Source organism: Schistocerca serialis, chromosome 9 (genome assembly GCF_023864345.2).
Source record: "Schistocerca serialis cubense isolate TAMUIC-IGC-003099 chromosome 9, iqSchSeri2.2, whole genome shotgun sequence".
NCBI lineage: Eukaryota > Metazoa > Arthropoda > Insecta > Orthoptera > Acrididae > Schistocerca > Schistocerca serialis.
Window position 1 is genome coordinate 468,071,799 of NC_064646.1, and position 21,920 is coordinate 468,093,718.

The 21,920-nt window shown below is 39.6% G+C and overlaps 1 protein-coding gene across 4 annotated transcripts in view; it reads right to left on the reverse strand.

Moving 5' to 3' along the window:
• LOC126418810 (transmembrane protein 145-like) overlaps positions 1 to 21,597 on the reverse strand; it is a 114,151-nt gene extending 92,554 nt beyond the window's left edge. Inside the window, exons 1-7 of one of the 4 annotated variants that reach the window (XM_050085749.1) lie at positions 21,445 to 21,597; positions 21,295 to 21,369; positions 21,025 to 21,099; positions 20,185 to 20,385; positions 8,637 to 8,729; positions 5,249 to 5,333; positions 2,307 to 2,378 (exon numbers count right to left, since the gene is read on the reverse strand). In XM_050085749.1, coding sequence (XP_049941706.1) covers positions 2,307 to 2,378; positions 5,249 to 5,333; positions 8,637 to 8,729; positions 20,185 to 20,385; positions 21,025 to 21,099; positions 21,295 to 21,369; positions 21,445 to 21,543 — 700 coding nt within the window. In that variant the 5' untranslated portion in view covers positions 21,544 to 21,597. Of the gene's footprint in view, positions 1 to 2,306; positions 2,379 to 5,248; positions 5,334 to 8,636; positions 8,730 to 20,184; positions 20,392 to 21,024; positions 21,100 to 21,294; positions 21,370 to 21,444 lie in introns of all 4 variants that reach the window. The other 3 variants (XM_050085748.1, XM_050085751.1, XM_050085750.1) reach the window with 3 other exon arrangements.
• Between the last annotated feature and the right edge of the window lie 323 nt (positions 21,598 to 21,920).

A 21,920-nucleotide genomic window follows, 5' to 3' on the forward strand; every position in this document is an offset into this window, starting at 1 on the left:
GCCTCCCCACCAACAGCAAGGTCCATGGTTCATGGGAGGGGAGGGGGGAACTGAATAAAGACATTGAATTGAATTTAACTGAATCACCTCCAGAGAAAGCATCTGCTCGTACATAAGTTCCCCAATCATACTGTAATCGCTGAAGGAGATTTTAAGCATGCAACTGTCAATCAGGATAATTACAGTTTTGTTTGTGATGGGTGTAAAAAGACATCCAGTGAAACATTACTAAATGCCTTCTTTGAAAATAATCTAGAACGGATTGTTCAGAATTCCATTCATGATGGAAAAATATTCAATAAACAGACTTCACCTTTTTGAGGAAGTCCATATTGAAATTGGTATCAGTGACTATGAGCCAGTTGCTACAATAATGATTACCAAACAACTAAAACAAGCAGAAAGATTTATGTGTTTTGTAAACTAGATAGAGAAGGAGTAGTACTATATCTCAAGGAACAACCTGAAACTTTCAGCTCAGGAGAGGAGCATTTAGAAGAACTACGGCTTTTGTTTAAAAGAATAGTTGACCATGCACTGAACAGTAAAATAGTCCATGTTGTTATTCATTGTAAAGAAACTTTTAAAGAAAGAGGGACTACTGCATAATAGGTGTAAAACAAAGCATAGGGTTATAGACAGAGAGATGTTGAAGGAAACATGTTTGATTGTTGAGAGAGCAATGAGTGAAACCTACAGTGACTACTACAGCAGAATATTGTTGATAGATCTTTGACAAAACCCAAAAACAATGTGGTCATGTGTAAAGGCTGTTAGTGGCATTCCAAGATAGCATCCACTCACTCACAGATGAAACAGGAACTAAAATTGTGGGTAGCAAAGAAAAAGTAGAAATGTGTAACTCCATTTTCAAATGTACCATTACAAATGAAAACATGGGAGAATTGAGCAAATTTAATTCTTGTATGACTCAAAAGATGAGTGAAATAGATATTATTGTCAGTGGCATTGAGAAACAGCTAAAATTAATAAAACAGAATGCAACTCCATTGCCTGATGGAATCCCTGACAGATACTTTACTTAGCTTGCAGTGGAGTTAGCCCTTCGTTTAACTATAATCTACTGCAGATCCCTCTGACAAAAGACTGCCCAGTAGCTGGAAGAAAGCACAGGCCACACCCGTCTACAAGAAGGATAGCAAAAGTGATCCGCACAACTACCATGTAATATCTTGAGATCAGTTTGTTGTAGAATCTTACAACATATTCTGAGCTCAAACATAATGTGGTATTTCAAAAGAATGACCTCCTTGATGTCAGCCAGTATGAATTTCAAAAACATGAATCGTGTGAAACCTGACTTGCACATTTCTCACATGACATCCTTAAAGCCATGGATCAAGGAAGTCAGACAATATTTTTCGATTACCATGAAGCACTTGACTCTGGCCCACTTACTTTGTATCAAAAGTATGATCAAATAGTATATTGAGCAAAACTTGTGACTGGACTCAGGATTTTTTGGTAGGGAGAATGCAGCAAGTTATCATGCACAGAGAATCCTTGTCAGATGTAGAACCGATTTTGAGTGTGCCCCAGGGCGATGTGTTGTGACACTTGCTGTTCATGTTGTATATTCATGACCTGGCAGACAATATTAATAGTAACCTCAGACTTTTTGCAGATGATGCAGTTATCTGTTATGAAATGCTGCCTGAAAGAAGCTGCACAAATATTCAGGCCAATCCTGATAAGATTTGAAAGTGGTGAAAAAGTTTAGCAACTTGCTTTAAATGTTCAGAAGTGTAAAACTGTGCACTTTAAAAAAATGAAAAAACATAGTATCCTATAATTATAATATCACTGAGTTACAGTTGGGATCAGTCAGCACATATAAGCATTTGGGAGTAACAATTTGTTTGTAAGGAAATGAAATGGAATGCTCGTTTAGTCTCAGTCATAGATAAAACTGGAGGCAAATTGTGGTTCTTTAGTAGAATGCTAGGGTAATGCAATCAATTTACAAAGGAGGCCACATACAAAAAGACTGTGGGATGTCGCTGAAGTATTTGGGAACCATATTAAGTAGGACTAACAGGGTGGGTGGTGAGAGAGTGGGAGGGTGGCTGGGTGGATGGGTGGGTGAGAAAGGGACAGGGGGTAATGGTGTACTCAACACATGAAGAGGGTCATAACTGTAAAGCTATTGTGGTTGTTTGTTTCTATTGGCCATCCTGCAGTTATCAGAAGGTGAATGGATGCTGCTCCTCATTTCTGTTTATTGTGTCCATCCTGGAATTTAAATTACCAAAATAATGAATTGTTTATGTAAAAGTAATACCCACCTGAACATACAGTTACGGCAACCACAAGCATGATATAGATGCAGAAGTATCCAATGAGCTGGGGCATTACATCTGAAATAGAACTTATCTCTTTAAGTATTGAAAGGTCCAATAACAACATTTAACATACTGCTTTAAAATTATTGAATTTCAATTTGTAGATCTTGTCATGAAAGATGTAAAATGTGCAAGAATAAAGACATAATACACTATGGAAGCCAAAATGTGACTAGAGATACACACCTAGGTGACAATAAAGAAAAATCATGGAACACTGTGTTTTGGTGTAGATATACAACCGAAGTGCAGGATGAATACAACTAATGAAATCTGAAAGAAAGTACCCATCTTTTGTATTGATTCCTGCATCAGCATAACATCTTTCACAGAAGTGAAATGGAAACAAGATAAGGATTTCTGGCCCACTGAATACAGGGTAGTATCAACAACACCATAAAACAATATAAAGGAAGTTGGATGAACTGGAAGGTAGAGAACAGAGTTAATTATTATGGACAGTTCAATTATAAGATTATTCTCATGAGAATCAACAGCAACTCAGTGACAACAGTAATAGTTCATATATAGATAGATGCTGACATCACCAGCACAAGATGAATAGAGTGAGTGCGTGAGGGCACTGAATGGGTAATTCTGTATGTGAGGAGATATGAAAATTTAACAGTTATAGGGGTTTGAAATGTCATGGAACTGGAAGTTATAGACAATAGATTTACAAGAGTACACAAACTTAGTAAAACTTAGAGTTCTGCAACAAATTTCAGTTAGTAATGGCAAATGCACTTTCAAGAATTACAAAAGAAGGAAATATACTTTGGAAAACCCTGGAAATATGGGAAGAAAACAGTTCGATTACATCACAGTAAGACAAAGATTTTGAAATCTGATATTGCAGTATAAGTTGTATGCAGCTCTAGATATATACTCGGATCACAATTTAGTAAGAATGAAGAGGAGACTGTATTTTAAGGAAGTTGTCAAGAACAATCAGTGTGTAAGGAAGTGTAATACTAAAGTGCTAAGAAATAATTATGTGCATTAGAAGTTCTCTAAGGTGAAATTCACATCCCTAAAAAAACAGTCATAGAACTGAATCGATAAATATAACCAAAAAATGCTAACTGCACAGAAACCTCAGGTTACAGTGGAAATATCAGGACTTCAATTTATTGATGAAAGAAAGAAAGAACAAAATGTGAATGAAATTAAAAGAATGCAGGAACATAAGTCACGTAGGAATAAAATCAATAGGAAAAACAGGGAATCTAGAGGGAAATGTCTCAAGGAAAATATGAAGTTGCCAAACAGGGAATAGTCATTTCAAGGACATGCAGCATATAAAAAATCCAAAATAACTTTGGGTGGAATTAAAAGTAAGGGTATCAACATTAACAGCACAAAAGGAATTACACTGTTAACTACAGAGGAGAGAGTGGTATAGGTGGAAAGAGTACTACATTAAGAGCCCCTACTAAGAGGGGGAACTGTCCACTGATATGACAGCAGAAGAAATTGATGTCACTTTGCAAGACAGGGAATTCAGTAATATATTCAGAGTCTGACAAAGCTTTGGAAGACTTGTGAACAAACCAGGCAGAAGAGAAAGATTACATTGCTTAGGACTTCTAAAATCAATGGAGTAAGTAGCAACTATATGATTATTCTAATTAATGTGTAGAAAATATGGGAGTGGAGTCATACCGTAAGACTTTGGGAAGAAAATCATTCCCACAATCCTGAAAATCACAAAGTCAGATAAATGTGTGAACTATTTCCCAGTCTGCACATGTATCTACTTGATAACTCTGCAATTCACACCTTAATGTTTGGCGGAGGTCCATAGAACCACCTTCGTCTTCATAGCTCATGGTTCAAAGTCACTGACATGAATAATACACAGAAGACTGGGGAAAAAATTGAGGATATGTTAGATGACAGCCAGTCTGGCATTAGAAGAGGTAAAGGTACCTTAAAGGTAGTTATAATGGGTTTAATAATGGAAGCAACACATAAGAAAAATCAACATCTTTTTAGGATATTTTGACCCATAAAAGAAGCAATGATGAAAACTGAAAATGAAAGAATATTTCAGGAGTGTGATTAAAATTCAGGTTGTAAGGACATTAGTGATAAGATTCACTGATTACATTCTGTGTAAGTGAGGAAGAATTGCAGGACCTGTTGAATGGAATGAACAGTCTAATGAGCATGGAATACGGACTGAGAACAAATGAAAGTAATAAGAAAAGCCAAAATGACATTAGTGATCAACTTAACATCAAAGTTGGGGACACATAGTAGATGAAGTCAAGGAATCCTGCTACTTCAGAAGCAAAGTAATGCACGATGGAAAAAGGAAAGAGCCTATGAGAAGCAAACTAGCACAGGAAGAAATGGTACTTATTGCTAAAAGAAGACCACTAGTATCAAAACTAGAAATTAACTTGGGGAAGAAATTTCTGAGAAAGCATTGTATGGGGGTGAATCACAGATGGTGAGAAATCTGGAAAATAATAGAATTGAGATGTGTTACAGAAGGATACTGAAAATTAAGTGATCTGATAAGATAGAAAATGAGGAGAATGTCAAGGAGAGGAATGTGTTGAATACTCTGAATACAAGTAGGGACAGGATGAGTGGATATGAATTAACACATCAGATAATAACTTTGTGGTAGTTGGGGAAGCCACAGAGGGCAAAAACTGCAACAGAAGACAGATATTGGAATATAACTTAAGTTGGCTGTAGGTTCTACTCTGAGATGAAGAGGTCAACAAAAACAAGGTGTTTGTGGCAAGCTGTATCGCACCAGTTAAAAGAACTACAAACTACGTTTTTCAGATTATAAAAGTTAGTTAAATATTACTGTTTTATTTATATTTCCAGTCATTGTCATTTCTGCAAGTTGATGTACTACTTACAAAATTCATCTGCGGAAAAATGCATATGCCAGAAATCTCCATCAGGCCCATTTGTCATCAAAAATTTGTACTTCAGGTTTAGGCCCTAGAATTAAATAATGTTAACTAAGTTGTTGCTGGACTGACAGAAGTAAAGTGTTAGAGCAAAAATATTTTATTAAATTTTACGAATGTAACTGACTTATGTTTGATAATGTGTAGAACTCCGTCCTTTTAAATTAAGCAATGTATAACATACATACACTAATCAGCCAGAACATTATCCTACTATCAATACAAACCCATCCAGATGATAGCAGTGTTACCTAATGAGGAATGACTGCGTGTCAGATAACACACAGTGCATGTAGTATCAGTGAGCATGCTGCCTGTGTGTAGAATGGGGAAGGTGTGCAGTCTATCTGAATTTGACAGAGGGCAGATTGTGATGATTTGGAGGCTCGGCACGAGTATTTAATAAACTGCACACCTTTCAAGTGTTCAGTGTGTATTGTGGTGAGTGTCTTCAGCACGTGGTGAGTGTCTTCAACATGTGGTGAAACAATGGTGAAATCATGTACAGACATTGTGGAGTTGGGCAGTCACACCTCATTACAGATGTAAGACATCATAGGCTGGGCAGATTGGTAAAACAGGACAGGTGGCAAACTGTGGAAGAATTAACATCAGACTTTAATGCTGGGCAGAGTACACGGGCCAGAATGCAGAGTGGACTGAACACTCCTAAAGATGAGCCCTGAACATGTGCAAATGTTAACACAATGACTTTGGCATCTATGACTGAAATGGGCAGGTCCCGATCAGCACTGGATGTAGGCACAGTGGCAGAGCATTGCAAGGTCTGACAAAAGCGAGAGTGAATCAGACACCTTCCAGGGGAACAGCTTCTTGGCACCTGTACTGTGGGATGGAGAGAAGCTGGTGGTGGCTCCATTATGCTCTGGGGGACACTGACGTGGGCATCCATGGATACAGTGGAACTTGTGCAAGGCACCTTGACAGCCAAGGACTATCATGCACTGGTTGCAGACCACATACATCCCTTCATGATGATCACATTTCCCAATGGCATTGGCATTTTTCAACAAGACAATGCTCATGTCACGAGGCCAGGAGTGTGATGGAGTGGTTTGAGGAACACAGTGATGGGTTCCAATTGATGTGCTGGTCCCCAACTCACTAGATCCTATCACTTGCATCTTTGTCCCACATTGTGCGCGGGGTTGGCGTGGTTAAATCGGATATGGCAGGTTAATCTGAAGGTGTGGCCAGATGCCCTTCCTACCGCCACTTCGTACCCCCTGGGACAGAATCAGAGTACCCCATCCATCTGCGCCCAGTGTAAATCATGGAAAAGTGCAGATGTGAGTCGTGTAACTGCGGCGGGATGTGGGGACCAGCCTGTTATTCACATAGAGGGATGTGGAAAACCACCTAAAAATCACATCCCAGCTGGCTGGCACACTGGCCCTTGTAGTTAATCCTGTGGGCGGATTCAATCCGGGGCTGGCGCACCTACCCGGGTCCAGGAAGCAGCGCATTAGTGCTCTCGGCTAACCTGGCATCCCCCAACTCACTAGATCTGGGATGTGATTGAACATTGCACCAGAGCTACATCTACATCTACATCTACATTTATACTCCGCAAGCCACCCAACGGTGTGTGGCAGAGGGCACTTTACGTGCCACTGTCATTACATCCCTTTCCTGTTCCAGTCGCGTATGGTTCGCGGGAAGAACGACTGTCTGAAAGCCTCCGTGCGTGCTCGAATCTCTCTAATTTTACATTCGTGATCTCCTCGGGAGGTATAAGTAGGGGGAAGCAATATATTCGATACCTCATCCAGAAACGCACCCTCTTGGAACCTGGCGAGCAAGCTACACCGCGATGCAGAGCGCCTCTCTTGCAGAGTCTGCCACTTGAGTTTATTAAACATCTCCGTAACGCTATCCCGGTTACCAAATAACCCTGTGACGAAACGCGCCGCTCTTCTTTGGATCTTCTCTATCTCCTCCGTCAGACCGATCTCTTCACCCTCTCCCAGAATTTATAGGAATTAGGTGAGCTGTGTGTATAGATGTGGTGCCAACTGCCTCCAGTGACCTACTAAGGCCTCACTGCTCCCATGCCATGACATGTCACTGCTGTTATCCATGCCAAAGGTGGACATACTGGCTTCTGTGTAGATGGTCATAATGTACTAGCTGATCAGGGTATTAACCAGTTCATTGCTCCATAGGAGTTATGGCATAAGGGATAAATGTGCAACATTATAAAATCATACTTGAAAAATAGAGAAAGGGTATGTGAAGATACAGTATTCTGACAATACTGCTAAAAGTGTGTACTCAGTTTTTAAACTAGTAAAGTGCGTTCTACCACAGGGATCAGTCATGGGACCATTCCTGTTCATACTGTACGTACACCACACTTCTTTAATTATATATTTCAGGTCACACAAATAGCATCATGTCAATGTAGATACACCACAGACAAGGTACTCATCTGCAGACTAATCAACCAACACTTATCGTATTGTATCCTAATATGAGGATTTGGTAGAAACTAAGGAAGAAATAAATTAGAAGCATAGCTAATTTGCCTACCAGATAACCCTGGAAAAAAAAAAAAAAAACATTCGAAGAACTAAATATATTTGTACTGTTTCTGTACTATATAAATTTGAAACAATCATGCATGTAAAAATAAACTGAGCTGCTTTGCTGAATTGGAACATACATATTCTATACTGCTGTAGAAGGACAAGATGTTGTTTATTGTTGTTACCAAATATCTCAAAGCATTCTTGACCAAATTACTTAAATTTGTTAAAAACACTCTAATAATTTTTTGGACAAACATAGGTTACACATTGTTCCTCTACCATGTGGTGCCCTGCTTGTCACTATTGAGGCCACCTCCTTTTACACTAACATCCCTAATGTCGAAGGCCTTACAGCTATTGAACACTACCTTTCCCAATGCCCAATGGATTCCAAACCCACAACTTCCTTCCTAGTTGCCATGACCAATCATATCCTCACCCACAATTACTTCTCCTTTGAAGGCATTACCCACAAACAAATCTGTGGTGCAGCTATGAGCATCCACAAGGCACCACGCTATGCAACCTATTCATGGACCATCTAGAGGAATCCTTCCTAAACAACCAGAATCCCAAACCCCTCACCTGGTTCAGATTCATCGATGACATCTCTGTGATCTGGATCAATGGTGAGGACACCGTAGCCACATTCCATCAGAACCTCAACACCTTCTCCCCCACACGCTTCACCTGATTCTACTCAATCCAACAAGCACCTTACTTGATGTTGATCTCCATCTCAAAGCTGGCTGTGTTAGTACCTCTGTCCATATCATACTTACCATCCACCAGAAATACCTCCACTTTGACAGCTGCCATTCATTCCACACCATGAAGTCCCATCCATACAGCCTAGTCACCAATGGCCACTGCATCTGTAGTGATGAGAAGTCCCTCTTGAAATATACCAAGTATCTCATTGAGGCCTTTATAGACCATAAACAGATGTACAAAAACAGATGTCCCATGCCTTATTGCTACAGTCACCCATCACCTCCCAAAGTCCCACTGTCCAGCCACAGAGGAGCACTCCCCTTGTGAATCAGTACCACACAGGACTGGAGCAACTGAATTACATTCTCCACCAGGGTTTCGACTATCTCTTATCGTACCCTGAAATAAGAAATGTCCTGCCCACTATCTTTCCCACTATCCTTCCCACCCATCCCACAATGATATTCCACTGTCCACCAAACCTACACAGTCTGCTTATCCATCTCTACACACCCCTTACACACCCCTTACCTCATGGCCCATATCCCCGTAATAGACCTAGACGCAAGACCTGTCCCAAACATCCTCCTCCATGACTTACTCCAGTCAGGTCACAAGCGTCACCTATCCCATCAAAGGCAGGGCTACTTGTGAAAGCAGTCATGTGATCTATAAGCTAAGCTGCAACCACTGTGCTGCATTCTGTGTGGGCTTGACAACCAATACAAGCTGTCTGTCCGTAAGAATGGTCACCAACAAACTGTGGCCAAGGAACAACAGGACCACCCTGTTTCTGAGCGTGCTGTTCTACTCAATGTTCTTCATTTCAATGTCAGTTTCACAGCCACTGCCATATGGATCCTCCCTTTCCATCAACACTAGCTCTTCTGAAGTGCACAGGTGAGAACTCTCCCTGCAATATACCATACATTCCCGTATCCCTTCTGGTGTCAACCTTTGTCAGCCATTGTCCTCACCCATCTAGTCCCTTCCCTGTTCCCATTCCAGCACTACACAGCCCTCTATTCCACCAATGCACCCAGTCTTTTTACTTCTCTCCCATTCCACGACCCCCTCTCTCCCTCGCCTTCCATCTAACATCTCGACTGCACCTAGATGTCCTACCCTCTCTCCACCTTATCCCTGCGTGTTCCCACTAGCAGAACTTTACCATCCCCCACCATTTCCCCAATATTCCTCCCCCCAGCCTCCTCCATTTTCCTACCTGGTTGCTTCTCTCATCATGTGTTGCTGCTCATGGTGTGGCCTCAGCTGCTGGAGACTGTAGTCATTTGTGTGTGAGTTGTGTTTTCATGAGTGTGTGTATGTATGTTGTCTATTTTCAACAAAGACCTTATTGGCTGAAAGCTCACTTTCCAATAGTCTCTTCTTTTTGTGCCTATCTGCGACTCAGCATCTCCGCTACCTGGTGAGTAGCAACAATACTTTCCATAATGTTGTTACACTCCATTCTGGATTCTCCATTGTTTATATACATATACATACAGACACACACTGAAGAGCCAAAGAAATTGGTACACCTGCCTAATATTGTGTAGGGCCTACATGGGCACGTATAAGTTCCGCAACACAATGTGGCATGGACTCAACTAATGTCTGAAGTAGTGCTGGAGGGAACTGACACCATGAATCTTGCAGGGCTGTCTATAAATCTGTAAGAGTACAAGGGGGTGGAGATCTCTTCTGAACAGCACATTGCAAGGCATTCCAGATATGCCTAATAATGTTCATGTCTGGGGATTCTGGTGGACAGCGGAAGAGTTTAAACTCAGAAGAGTGTTCCTGGAGCCACTCTGTAGCAATTCTGGATGTGTGGGGTGCCACATTGTCCGGCTGCAATTTCCCAAGTCCATCAGAATGCAAAATGGACATTAATGGATGCAGGTGATCAGACAGGATGCTTATGGACATGTCACCTGTCAGAATTGTATCTAGACATATCAGGGGTCCCATATCACTCTGACTGCATACACCCCACACCATTACAGAGCCTCCACTAGCTTGAACAGTCCCCTGCTGACATGCAGGGTCCATGGATTCATGAGGTTGTCTCCATACCCATACACTTCCATCCACTCATTACAATTTGAAACGAGACTCGTCTGACCAAGCAACATGTTTCCAGTCATCAAGAGTACACCAGTGGACTTTCTGCTCTGAAAGTCCATATCAATGATGTTCTATTGAATGGTTCACATGCTGATACTTATCGATGGCCCAGCATTGAAATCTGCAGCAATTTGCAGAAAGGTTGCAGTTCTGTCACTCTTCAGTCATCATTGGTCCCATTCTTGCAGGATATTTTTCTGAGTGCTGCAGTGTTAGAGATTTGATGTTTTACTAGATTTCTGATACATACAGAACATTTGTGAAAGGTCGTACAGGAAAATCCCCACTTCATCACTACCTCAGTGTTGCTGTGCTCCATCCCTCATGCGCTGACTATAAAACTACATTCACACTCACTTAAATCTTGATAACCTCCCACTGTAGCAGCAGTAACCAATCTAACAACTGCACCACATCCTTGTTGTCTTATACAGGCGCTGCCGACCACAGTGCTGTATTCTACCTGTTTACATATTTCTGTATTTGAATATACATGCCTATACTGGTTTCTTTGGTGTTTCAGTGTGTGTGTGTGTGTGTGTGTGTGTGTGCATGCGTGTGTGTGTGTGTGTGTGTGTGTGTGTGTGTGTGTGTGTAACACTTGTTAGCAAAAATATTAAAGTTCTTGACCAGTTTACTTCAAAATCATACAAAAGGCTCTAATAAACATTCAAATATAGGATCCATGAGCTTTAAGTTTATTAATTCTTTAATAATCATGCTATTTGCAACATATTTTGCAGACAGTATTCACATATACTACTGAATGCACATGCAACAACAAATTATTGTATAACACACAGTTCAGGAGGTATGATGTCATAAACACTGAAAGCGAGGAAAACTGCTGCTTCATGGATGACATTTTAATTTATTACTTCTTTACTTCTCACTCATTTCACAACATATTTTGCAGACAGTGTCCAAATATACCACTGGAAGTACATGCAAAAGTATATCATTTTCTTATGCATAGTTCAGGTAATATGATGTTATAAATTTTGATCTGCATGAGAACAGAATGGCAACGCAAAATTTGCTAGAGTTGCAGGTAAAATATGTGTACAAACAGGTGTGAAACATGTGTGATATGAGCACATGTGAGCACACCATTGGTAAAAAGTTATTTCTATATCCCTGGATTGATTTCAGTCATACATGGTACACATGTTACTTATTATTATTGTAAAGAAATACTGTGTGGGTAAGAACCAGCATCCTGGAGAGGGGTGGGAGGGCGCGCGGGGGGGGGGGGGGGGGGGGGGGTGGAGTGTGAGATGGAAGGAATGTGAGGGAGGAGCTGATGGGCAGACAAAGGGAAGGGGGAATGGACAAAGAAGGGAAGAGGTGGGGATGGACAGAGAGAGCAGGAGGAGGAGACAGATGGAGAAGTGAAAGAGCAGGAGATGGACAGAGAGAGGGGGAAGGAAGAGTTATGGGGAGGAGGATGTTGCAGTTGTTGTGCTCTTCAGTCCAGAGACTGGTTTGATGCAGCTCTCCATGCTACTCTATCCTGTGCAAACTTCTTCATTTCCCAGTACGAACTGCAACCTCCATCCTTCTGAATCTGCTTAGCGTAGTCATTTCTTGGTCTCCCTCTGCAGTTTTTACCCTCCATGCTGCCCTCCAATACTAAATTGGTGATCCCTTGATGCCTCAGAACATATTCTACAAACCAATACCTTCTTCTATTCAAGTTGTGCCCCAAAATTCTCTTCTCCTCAGTTCCATTCAGTACGTCCTCATTAGTTATGTGATCTACCCATCTAATCTTCAGCATTCTTCTGTAGCACCACATTTTGAAAGCTTCTATTCTCTTCTTGACTAAACTTTTTAACATCCATGTTTCACTTCCATATGTGGCTACACTCCATACAAATACTTTCAGAAACGACTTCCTGACACTTAAATCTATACTCGATGTTAACAAATTTCTCTTCTTCAGAAACACTTTCCTTGCCATTGCCAGTCTACATTTTATATCCTCTCTACTTAGACCATCATCATTTATTTTGCTCCTCAAATAGCAAAACTCATGTACTACTTTAAGTGTCTCATTTCCTAATCTAATTCCCTCAGCATCACCCAATTTTCTTCGACTACATGCTATTATCTTCGTTTTGCTTTTGTTGATGTTCATCTGATAGTCTCCTTTCAGGACTCTGTCCATTCCGTTCAGCTACTCTTCCAGGTCATTTGCTGTATCTGATAGAATTACAATGTCATTGGCAAACCTCAAAGTTTTTATTTCTTCTCCATGGATTTTAATTCCTACTCCAAATGTTTGTTTTGATTCCTTCACTGCTTGCTCAATATACAGATTGAATGACATCAGGGATAGACTACAACCCTGTCTCACTTCCTTCCCAACCACTGCTTCCTTTCATTCCCCTGAACTCTTATAACTGCCATCTGGTTTTTGTACAAATTGTAAACAGCCTTTAGCTCCCTGTATCTTACCACTGCCACCTTTAGAATTTCAAAGAGCGTATTCCAGTCAATGTTGTCAAAAGCTTTCTCAAAGTTGAAAAATGCTAGAAATGTAGGTATGCCTTTCCTTAATCTAACTTCTAAGCTAAGTAATAGGGTCAGTATTGCCTCACATGTTCCATCATTTCTACGGAATCCAAACTGATCTTCCCCTCGGCGAACAGCCCGTATCAGTTGTATATGGTATGGCTTTTATACTAATTAATGCCTCAATACATGCCACACAGTTGTTTGGGGAAGTCCAAGTTCTCTACTCACTCTGCAGGTTGATTTCATTGGGCTGTGTTCAAAGCTCAGTAAAATGTGCCCCACATGCTCCCCCATTATACACAGTCAGCCTGGACTTTTCATTTACAGAGAGAACCAGTTTCATCAAATTGTTTATTCCAATGAGGGTCTTCCTCATTGGAGTTTCACTGTTAAATTATGCCAAAATGTGCTCTGCACCACAGTTGCAGACTCACTTTCACTGAATTCATCAGTATGGTATTGCAGACAGACCACTTAATCTGATTAAGTCATACCTAAATAACAGGCAACAGTCAGTGTATGTGAACAATGAAAGGTCAGATCTAATGAAAATTAAGAGAGGAATTCTACAGGGCTCTGTTCTTGGACCCTTCCTCTTTATTATCTATGTTAATGACTTCTCAAACTATACAGCCCGCAAAAATGTTTTATATGCTGGTGACATGACTATGATCTCCACAGGTGAGAGTATGCAAGAGCTGGTAAACAAGAACAATGAACTTTTTTAAAAATGTAGGGTGTGGTGTATTGCTAATGAGTTATGTGTAAACAACACAAAAACAGAGGAAATTTATTTTAATCTGAAGGTACGAAAAGCAGAGAATCACAGTGTCAAACTATTGGGACTAAAAATAGACCAAAGGCTCTCATGGGATGCCCATATGAACTATCTGACAGGCAAACTTGCACGCATAATATTCCTGCTGTATAAAGTAAGATATTCTGTCAGTAAAAGTTTATTGATGCTTTGCTACTATGTATTCTTTTAGTCACAGCTACAATATGGGATTCTGTTATGGGGTAATTCACCAGGCACAAACTGTGTATTCAAATGGCAAAAAAAGCAATTAGATGTTTACAAGGATTGGGTCCAAGAGAAAGCTGTAAGGAGCACATCAGTATATTAAACATAATGGCACTCCCAAGTCTCTATATGTATAACTGCTTAATATACATAAAAGAAAATATACAACAATTTACACAGAGAAAGAATTTACTTTTGCACAGCACTCGGATCAACTGTATGCTTGATATACAGTATTCTAGGCTGTCACTGACACACAACAGTCACAAACACCTAAGTCTAAAGTTATATAATAAACTGCCACAATCCGTCAAAACTCTCACCCACTTTAAATTTATGGAGGTATTAGACACATTGCTCAAAAATAAAGCATATTACTCAATTGAAGAATACCTTGGAAGTAATTTGAAAGGAATGTATAAGCAATGAAATAATGTAACTATCAGTAACTAAATGTGTAAAACCGTATAATTAATTCTTGAACATAAATTGTATAATGATTATTGCTGAAATTGTCTGATTAGTAAGAAGTTAATGTATTTATATGTATTTATGTATATGTAAAATGATGATGTGAGTAAAATGTACAAATTACTAACTACTAAAAAGATGTATGTATATGTATGCATAATGTATAATGTAAAATGTATTTTGACGAAGCCAATTGCATGGTAAACATGCTGAACAGCTAATAAATAAACATATGAACATATGAAAAAATTTCATGTCGCATAGTAGCTATCTTTTTTAGAAATGTCACGGTGTATGTTACAGGCAGTGTGGTGTTGGAGCACTCTAGTGGTAGTATTCAAAACTTTACAATATCCACTTTGAAATATACTTGACACATTTCTAGTACAATATAGCACGCAGGAAATACACTCAATTGAAATTGTGTCCACCTTGCTGAATCACCAATAGTGCACTAACAGCATTACTTGGCCACATAACAGTGATGTAAGGAGTTATAGAAGGGTTAGACAAGACCAAAAAATTGCTTCCTTGTCACATTTGTGAATGCTGCATTAATTGTTTTCCTTCCTAAATTAATTTATTCAGATTTAAATGAAAAAGTCATGATATTGTACCTTCTACCATTACTAGTTATTTTGGTTACTGTTCCACTCACAAATAATGCAAGGGAAAAATGATTTTCTATATGCCTCCATAGGAGCCTTAATTTCTCTTATCTTTGTGGTCCTTGTGCAAAATATACATTGGGGCAGTTGGCTGTTCTGCAGTAAACTTCAAATGCAAGTTATCTAAATTTTCTCAGTAGTGAATCATCGAAATAATGTCATCCTCCATCCACGGATTCCCACTGGAGACAGCAAAGCATCTCCATAATACTCACGTGCTGTTCGAACCTACCAGTAACAAACCTAGCAGCCAGCCTCTAAACTATTTCAATGTCTTCCTTTAATCCAACCTGTGGGGATCCCAAACACTTGGGCACTAATCAAGAATGGTTTGCACTAGTGTTTTATACATAATCTCCTTTACAGATGAACTACACTTTCCTAAAATTCTCCCAATACATCAAAGTTGAAAATTTGTGTTCCCTATTACATTTTTCTTCTTCTTTCATGCGATCAGGCCCAGAGGACCGCGTGCCACCACAGTTAGAGCTCTCCATCCATCTCTGTCTTCTGCTATCTGTCTCCAGTTTTCCGTGACTCCCAGCTGCAACAGGTCTTCTCTCACTCCATCGATCCACCTCTTTCTTGGTCTTCCCACTGGTCTGCTGCCTGACGGGATCCAGTCCATTGTGATTTTGGGCCATCTTGTTGGCTCCATTTTAACTACATGTCCAGCCCATTGCAGTCTTTTGCTTCTCATCACTCCCACGATGTTAGGCTCCTTGTACAGCTCTTCTAATTCAGTGTTATGGCGTCTTCTCCATTCTCCAGTAGTCTGCTCTCCTGACTGGTCCAAATATTTTCCTGAGGACTTTCCTTTCAAATGTCAGCAGTCGCTTAAGGTCTTGTTTTCGAGTGCTCCAGGTTTGAGAACCGTAAAGTACTACTGGCATTATTAATGTCTTATACAACCGTAGCTTTAGTTGTTGCGAGACACTTCTACATTTTAATATAGGGTCTAGAGAGTGACAGTATCTGTTTCCCGCCTGCAGTCGTGCTTTTATCTCTGCTTCAGTTGATGTTACTTCTGTAAAAAATGATACGAGGTATTTGAACTCTTTCACATGTTTATACCTGGTGTTGTTCACAATTAAATCTTGAGAGTTCTGGATCTTTCTTCCTATGCTCATATATTCTGTCTTTTCAGAGCTAATTTATAGACCGATCCTAGCTGCCAATAACTCTGAGATCTGGATACTTCTCTTCAGATCTTCTTGTGTGCGTGCTAATAGTGCAATGTCGTCTGCATAGGCCAGATATGTAATGTGTTCATTACCAATTTGAATGCCCTCGATGTTTTCTTTGTTGAAATCCCACATTACCTTCTCGAGTGCCAGGTTGAAGAGGACAGGTGATAGCCCATCTCCTTGGCGTAATCCTGTTACAACTAGGAAGCTTTCTGTCATTTGACTGCCTACCTTAACCTTAAGTTTTGTGTCATTTAGGCATACCTCTACCAGTTTGACAAACTTCTTTGGTATACCAAACTCTGTCATAGTTCTAATCAGGCTAGGTCTATGTATACTGTCGTAAGCCTTCTTGAAGTCTACAAACAGGAGATGTATCTCTCGTCTGTATTCATACATTTTTTCACAGACCTGTTTTAGGACAAAAATCTGGTCTGTGGTTGATCACCCTGCCTGGAAACCTCCTTGGTATTCTCCAATTATGTCTGTTGCTATAGGTTTTATTCGTTCTAATAGGCAGTTGGAGAAGATCTTATAACAGGTGTTGAGTAGCGCTATGCCCCTGTAGTTGTCACATACGGATTTGTCTTTCTTTTTATATATGGGGCATATCACAGCTACCTTCCATTCCTCTGGTATTTCATGTTTTACCCAAATTTGCTCGATTAGCTTGTGGATTTTGAAACAGAGGATTTCGTCTCCAGCCTTGAGAAGTTCAGCAGGAATACCATCCTCACCTGGACTTTTACCATTCTTAAGGTTTTCAATCCGGTTCCTTATCTCTTCAATGGTGGGTGGAGGATATTCTGGGTCTACTGTTACTGGTTCATCAAACTCAAGCAGTTCGGTTGGTTCATCAGAGTTTAGTAATTCTCTGAAGTATTCCATCCATCTTCTTCCAATTTTTTGATCTTCTGTTAACATTCTTCCATTGGCATCTTTTATAAATCTGTGTTGATGGTATGTCCCTCCTTTAAAACTTTTCACTTTTCTATAAAGTTCTTTATACCTATTTCCATAAAAGTCTTGTTCAGCTTCCTCCATGATACTTTTAACATATTTTCTCTTTGCTTTCCTCAATGTGGCTTGGGTCTGCCATCATGTTTCTTCAAACTTCGATTTTTCTTCTTCTTGCATATTGCTTTGTATCCACAGTAGTTTGGCCCGTTGTCTCTCCCTGATAGCTCCCTCACACTCCTCATTGAACCACACTCTTTTTCCCCTAGTTCACTTTGGGATTACTTCTTGGGCTGTTTCTTTAATGGTCTCTGCAATCGCCTTCCAGTTCTGATCTACCACAGTATCTCCTTCCTCTTCATTCAAAGCCTCAAAACGGTTTGTTAATGCTATCTTGAAAGTTCTTCTTATATTATCTTCAGTCTGACTCTCATGGTCATATCGAGTGACTCTTTGCATTCTTTTGTGCTTCCTGGTTCTCCATATTGTTTTCATCCTTCCTCTGACAAGGAAGTGGTCTGATCCACATTCCGCACCTCTTGCCGTTCTAACATTTTGTATCCACTTCTTTATTCTCTTCTCTACAATTAGGTGGTCAATTTGGTTCACTGTTTTCCCATCTGGAGACACCCAGGTTCCTTTATATATTCTCTTCCTGTCGAAATCAGTACTACTTATAAACAAGCCTTTTGCAGTCGCAAAGCTAACCAGCCTAGTGCCGTTATCACTGCTCACATCATGTAAACTGTGATTTCCGATGGTCCCCATGAAGGCTGCTTCTTTCCCTATTTTCGCATTAAAATCTCCAAGGATAATTTTGTAATGTTCACTTGGTACATTGTCTAAAACCATTTCTAAGTCCTCGTAGAAAATATCTTTTTTGATGACATCGCTTTCTTCGGTTGGGGCATGACAATTTATATATGTGAGTTTGTGTTTTCCCGTGTCTATGGTTAGGATTGAGATTCTGGGTTTGATTGATTTAAAATCTATGAGAGTGGTACAGAGTGATTTCTTCACTGCAAAACCAGTTCCTATTGAGTGGTTTGTTTCTGAGGCTCCATGGAATATGACATAGTTTTCCATTTCTGTAGCTCCGGTTTCTGTCCACCTTGTTTCTTGCAGGGCCAATAGATCAATTTGATACTTATCTGCCTCCCTTACTACACATTTTGCTGCCCCAGGTTGGTATAGGCTTCTGACATTCCAGGTCCCTAGTTGTATTTCCTTCCGTAGTCCTTGTTCTTACTTAGGTCGTTTTACAGAGATCAGTCCTATCCGAGGCTCTTCTGTGATGCTAGTACCGGTGATTATTTTTTCCAGGATGGGTTGGTAGCACGTCGCCAACCCCCAACCTGGAGGACCAGGATTTTTCATTCGGGGTTTTCTCCCGTAGAAAGATTGGCTTCTCCACGCCTATAGAGGTCTTTCTGCCAGGGAATGACAGGAAAAGGAAATGGTGAGGACAGGTTTAGGATAGGAAAGGGGAGCGATAGATCGTTGTGGGACACACTTTGTCTGGCTCCTCCCCTTTGGCCTGTCCGGCATGGGTGACCCTGCTGGTAGCTACACTACCGCCGGCATAGCCCTCCGGATCCGGAGCACGCAAACCTCCTCGCCCGCACGGACAGTGCTACGTTAAGGCAGTGTCCCCTGAGGAGGTTCCCTATTACATGGTATAGCCATGTTCCCTATTACATGCTTGTACCATTTCATATTGCTTTACAACGTTACACCTAGATATGTAATCAATGTGACTGTCAAGCAGCAAACTACTAATGCTGTATTCGAACATTATGGTATTGTTTTTCCTACTCATCTGCATTAACTTACACTTTTTCCATTTAGAGCAAGCTACCATTTATCACACCCACTCAAAATTTTCTCTAAGTCGTCTTATATCCTATTACAGTCAGTTAATAACAACACCTTTCCACACACCACAGCTTCATCAGCAAACATCCACAAATTGCTGCCTACCATGTCTGTAAGGTCTTTTACATACGTAGAGAATAAGAGCAGCCCTGTCACACTTACTTGGGGCACTCCTTGTGATATCCTTGTCTCTGATGAATGCTCGCCATCAGGGACAACACGCTGGGTTCTATTGCTTAAGAAGTCAGAAGAGTCAACATTCTTCTTTATAAGTGTTAAGTTTCAGTTTTAATGTTATTTTTTGTCTTGGCAAATACAGTTCAGAGTAGTGCTAAATAAAAATTATAAATGGTAATTGACGTTTAAGGCCAGTCTGCTTAATCATTAACAACTTCATTTCAGTTCCAGTTCAACTGCTTGTAGCACAATTGCCTGCCTCAGCAGAATTCCATCAGGCAAGTGGGAGGTAACAGTTCTTCATATAACATGAGTCAAACTGATTGGTGTTTCTGTATGGTAATGTAAGTAGGATTATTATTTATAAATGACTTTCTTGTTGACTATTTATGAAAACCAGAGAATTAATACTGCTGTGATAATAGTACATTCCACTGGCAACAAATGTAAGTAATCTCTTTCCCAGTGTGGAATATATCTAATTCTCACTTCCAGCAAGTGACTTAAGATAAATTTAAACAAAACAATTTACTTCTAGTATTCCTGTATAACAATTACAATCACATCATGTCTACTCTTTCAAACACTATGCTGAAAGCTGTGTTACCTTCACTGATTTGCAGTTACTGATGGCCAGGAACCACCACCGTGGTCGCGAACTGATAAAAAGATTTTTCTTCTGACATACATAGATTTTCTTTCGGTCAGAAAGAGTGCGCAGCCTGCATCCTGAGTTGGTATATTTTTCTGTTAGATTCACCACTTGATTGAGGCTCACATTCAGATAAGACTCCCGCTCCTCACATGTCTGCTCCTCAACATGAAAAATGGTTAACACATTGTTAAAAATTCCAAATTGAATAAGTTGTTAATAGCAAAAAGATTTCAAATTGACCTGAAAATAAATCATAATTCTGTGGCTTAGCCATGTAATAAATTGCTTCTATTGAAAGTGCATCGTTTTTACTTTGTGTACAATATGTTTGCAAATATTCAGTATAGCAATTAAAGAACATGTCTTACAATAGGTATTCAGTTTTTCAGTGCATGAACAATCTAAGTCAATGAAGTGTTAAATACAATATGTGCTGTTAAATTCAAATGACACACATTTATTTCATTTAAACAGTGCAAAATTTGAAGTGGAATAACCATATGAATTGGGTAAATTTCCAATTAATATCAACATTTTGTTTTATTTACTTACATCCTTATGACCAGGTTCCAAAACATTTCCATTAGTAGAGCTTTTTTTTTATTGGTTAACTTAGTATATATGCAGTACATTTTTAGGAGAAGGAAATAAAATCTCTATTTTTGTACAAATATTTGGTGAATTTGAACCATATTAATCATAACAAATGTGAAAAATATTGATCACTAAGGGCAAAATAAAGACATCTGTTTTTTCTGGTATTAAAGTCCACAGTAGTAAAATTAATATTACCTTGTCTTGCCTGTATACTGACGGCCACTGGTCAGGTGTATCATAATAGAGTAAAAGATTTTGCACTGCATATTCCTGCAAAAAATGGATGTCAGCTTTCTATATGTCTGTTAAGACAGTTTATTCCAACACAGTAGCATTGCTCAGAGAGCGTATATGGTGATGAAATACCAGTTGTTTATAGTATACATAGGAATGATTATGAAAGTTTCTTTCAATGATTTTCTGTAAATTTATATAAGATGTTCATAAATAAATACTAGACCTTACCTTATCATATTCTATGGTATACTGAAAAACCCCTTTGTCAGAAAGGAAGCAAAATCTTGAGACAAAAGCCCATTTCTGTAAAGAAATGTGCAGTATTTTGATACAACACTAGGCAAGACAGAATTAACACACATACATCCCACAACAAACCTCTGATGTGATGAGGATTCCTTCTTCATATTTACTCCAGACATACTTTGTTTTCAAGAGGAGAATTGTAAAGAAAACAGAAATGAAAATACTGATCATTTTCACCTACGTATATCTCCCACATGTTGTGCCTCTGGTATTTGACACTCTCCTTCTCACAGTGATCAATACAAGTCTCCATAGCAACCATAGTTTAAGGTCACAACAAACACTGTGGTACATGCAACTTGTTCTCATAGTAGTGTTCAGACCAATATATCCATAAAAATAGCTATTCACATCTGTTTCTCTAGTTATGATTTAAACTTCATATTTATTAATATAATCAAAGCTTCGTTGAAGCCAGTTCCAGATCATAAAACTACTGTGTTACAAGAAGAACTGCTGCTCTACATATTTGATGTCAAGGTAGAACTAAACATGCTCTATGAATAATTGTGCAAGGGTGTTATGTAATAATATGTTACTTCTATTAG